Source organism: Telmatherina bonti, assembly GCF_933228915.1.
Source record: "Telmatherina bonti genome assembly, chromosome: 15".
Classification (NCBI taxonomy): domain Eukaryota; kingdom Metazoa; phylum Chordata; class Actinopteri; order Atheriniformes; family Telmatherinidae; genus Telmatherina; species Telmatherina bonti.
Window position 1 is genome coordinate 24,234,962 of NC_136613.1, and position 3,926 is coordinate 24,238,887.

The 3,926-nt window shown below is 40.7% G+C and overlaps 1 protein-coding gene across 1 annotated transcript; it reads right to left on the bottom strand.

Annotated features, from left to right (window-relative positions):
- Window positions 1–661: 661 nt before the first annotated feature.
- On the bottom strand, window positions 662–3,478 carry vgll3 (vestigial-like family member 3). The gene is made up of 4 exons (XM_079254432.1): window positions 3,058–3,478; window positions 1,908–2,262; window positions 1,248–1,799; window positions 662–1,137 (listed from the first exon to the last, which is right to left on the bottom strand). Exons 1-4 carry the CDS (start codon window positions 3,157–3,159, stop codon window positions 1,097–1,099), a joined length of 1,050 nt encoding a protein of 349 aa, XP_079110558.1. The 5' UTR covers window positions 3,160–3,478; the 3' UTR covers window positions 662–1,096.
- Between the last annotated feature and the right edge of the window lie 448 nt (window positions 3,479–3,926).

Genomic DNA, 3,926 nt, shown 5'->3' on the forward strand with positions numbered 1-3,926 from the left:
TAAAATCTGTCTGTATGTGTGTGACGAGTCTGCCACAGCCTCACAAACTTCCTGTCCAGACAGGAAATGCATTCTTTTGTGTGTCTTTGTCAGTCTGGGAGTGTGTGTATTTTCAGTGTGCATGTTTGTGTGGAAAACATATCATGGTGTCCTATAAAAGCTGCCTGTGGAATGCAGCAAGCTCCCCTTGGTACTACAAGGGGAGTTGTCAGTAATAAAGTGATTCTTTCCGATATTTCCAGAGATTTTATCAGTGCAGCATAACAGAACGAAAATGTAAGTATAGCTTATTTTACATATTTCTACATGTTATTTGCAACTAAAAATACATCTAGGGGACATAAAAAAAAAATAAATCAAAATATTCATTTTCACAAACTGTTTAATAAATTTATTACTTCAACATCCAGTACAAATATTTACACTAAACATTCCCCAAAAGCTAAAAGGCAACATTTAGGCAACAATTTTAGCTGAATTTGTTCAGCAACAGATGGGAATTTATCAGAAAAAAGCAGTATATATATATATATATACATATACTTTTATGTATATATATATATATATATATATACATATACATATATATATATATATATATATATATATATATATATATATATATATATATATATATATATATATATGAACACACACGCACAACAAGCAAGTTACAGCTGTCAACAAACATTTATTGTACAAAGAAAATGTGGATCAAAATCGAGTTCTTGAAACAGAACTGCTTGGTCTCACAATTCATGTAAAAGAAACAGTTTTGTGCCGACAAATAAAAAGGTTTCTATCCTTAAAGCTAGTAGTCTTTTTTAATTTACTTTTTGTATTTTCTATCATTCATAGATGGTCTTGAGAAGGAGCTAAATCATCACTCTCATTCAAGTCCAAGCCTGAGTTCATCTCCATGATGATTGTGAGAACAGTGTGGGACGCAGAGACCAAGCAGCAGTGAACATCCTATATCTACATTTTACATTACATCGCTGCTGTTGCAGCCATACATTGTTATGTTAAAGCTGTATGCTGTAGGTCATCTTTCTTCTTTCATTTTTGGTGTGAGCTGGTATAAAGAGTTCATCAGTTAGAACCAAACGGATGTCTTTGCTTTGGTCTGCTCAAGAGCTGTAGGGAAAAAAACAAAACAAAAACCAAGGTCAATTTTACCACTTATTGCCCACATTAGTAAACACTATGTTTAACAAATGCTTGTCAAGCTTATATTTCTGCCATACCTGAATCATACACCTCCAAAGATCCATGAAGGGCAGAGGGGGACCAGGCAACCGAGGTTGCAGAGACAGGACTGTTGTTTCTGGGGTCCATCTCTGTCTTCCCCCCCTCGCTGTGTGGGGAGCTACCTGTGCTGGTGGTTGGCTGGCTTTGGCTCCTCACACCAGGCAGCAGCAGCGTGTTGAATCTGGGATCCAGTGCTGGGCTGTGAGCTGGATATGTGTGGAGCATGGAGTGATGGTGTCTGGTGTGGATGTGGGAGCGGGGGCGGGGATGAGGATGGTAGACATCATGAACATTGGGGTAGCTGCTTGTGCTCTGAGGGCTCAGAGTATAGGTCCAGCTGTCAGAGAGGGTGGCTGCAGACGGGAGGCTGGCCGGGGAGAGCATGTGGCCAGCCCACAACGCTCCATCCGGGTGGTTAAAGGGAATTGGGCTGGAGGAAAAGTCTGGGTGCACTGAGACAGAGACAGAGGGGAGGCAGGAGTTGGATTGTGGTGGGAAAGTGCTGTTCCATGTCGAGGTACTCTGACTCTCCTGAAGGGAACTTCCATCTGAAACGACCACAACACAAAGTTTCAAAACATTACAGCAAACTAACACAAAAATTATGTAGTAACTAAATCAAATCAGTAGGTTCTTCAAGTTAGTTGCTCTCCTACCTTTCCATAAATTAGTGGTGGCTGAGGCAGATGGCTGAGTCACTCTGATGGGCTTGGTCTCATCGTTGAAGGTGCTGGACTGACTGAGAGCACGGGAGAAGTGTTCATCCACCACATCCCCAATGTCACCTTGAAAGTAGGTGAACAGCACACATCTGGAGCTCAAGTACTCTGCTTCTGCAGGCTGAATACCATCCTTCATTTCTGAATCTGATGAGGATCTGCGGCCCGATTCAACGCCTGCTGCTGCAGGAAGCCGCTGGAGGCTCTGGTCCCTGGATAGCATCCCTCTTCCTCCGACTTGTTGCTGCTGCTCCATACACTCTTGCATTTTACTGTAAACACTCAGCCTCCTCTGGAGGAGAACACAAATTGATTACTGACAGATCCAAGTATATGCAATATAAAAAAAAAAATTGAAATTTCTTTTATATATACATATATATATATATATATATATATATATATATATATATATATATATATATATATATATATATATATATATATAAATTCCTCAATATGCATAATTTAATACATGTGGTGTTGTGAATTCAAGTCAAAATAAAGTGATTGTTCCAGAGAGCCCCCACACAATTTTTTAAAAAATGTTCTAAATGGTAGATTTCCACAAAAATACCATCAGGACACTACCTTTGAGAAGCTAAATGTGGGAATCGTGTGAAAATGACTTTCTTTATCTCCATTCTGCTTTCCAACTTTGTAAAGCCCTTCATTCCTTTGATTGACTGGTTGTCATTGCATCAGCATATGAGCACAGGATTAATAGCTTCGTGTCATTACGCGTGACCTCAGATGAATACCCGAGCCCCAGACAGGAATTTAATCATTCTAAAAGTAAACTGGAGGTAACGTTAAAGTTTGTTTGTCGTAATAATAGTATGAGGTGATGCCAAGACAATCATTTGCCGTTTCTCCCGATTGTGCCATGAAACTTAGTCTTTAAAACTTTTGTTAGAATCCAATCGATGAACAGGCTGCTATGCTTTGAAATATCCTAAAACGCACATTTACCACTGGAGTTCTTGGTGGAAATCATTCCTCAATCTCTTTTTACGGATAAAAAGGATCTGCGTAGAAGTGTGAGCGCTCATATGCTGCAACAAAACCTGAACTACGAGAGTCTCACCTGTTGCTGCTGATGGTGGTTGTAGTACGTCGACTTGTACGCCGCTGCAGGGAGGTAGTGCGCTCCATAGCTTTGATGATACATCACATCCAGGCAACTCATATCGAAGGAGTAAATCAACTACGAAGGGGGGGGGGGGGAGTGTAAACGCAGAGAAATTGAAAAAAAAAAGAACCGAAAATGACACTCCTTGAGACTTCAGACGGGCTGTGTCCTCCGGGCCAGCAGTGGCTCCATATATGCCCAAATGCATACAATGGCCATGTCGTCCAGTTTGCATACAAACAATGCGCCTCCCGCTGTGCGCTCCACCAGCAGCCACCCGCGGCCACAAAATGAATCAAAACGCTATAAGACACACTGTTGATCCGGGAACATTTCTTTCATGGCAAGTTTTCAGATTGTTTTTAATTGAGTAAGAATCCCTTTCTCCCTTTTCTCTCTGTCTGTTTTGGAGGGGAGTTATATTTAGAGAGGGCTGTGGCTGTTACGCACGCCCACCAGGGTATGGCCTGCATGGCACAGTGGAGTTCAGGAAGGCTCTGCCGAAGGGGTCTGTTCCCACTTTCGGCGTTCATTTAACAGCTTTATTGTCAAAAAGATTGTTTGTTTTTTTTCCAAAGTCACGGTTTAAGTCAGGAGCCCACATCATCCCAAGTCACGTTTATTTATTGAAGCAATATATTTTCTACATTAGTGGATTGAGATAGGAAAAAAATGGGTGTGTAGACGGGTGTCTTTAATTTTATCTTTTGACTTCGGTATCTCTGTTGGTAATTTCTTTCCCTCAAACTACTATCATAACATTACATTCCTTGCTTTCACTACTGATTTGTTTCATTTGCTGGATGACAAAGACAATGAGATAA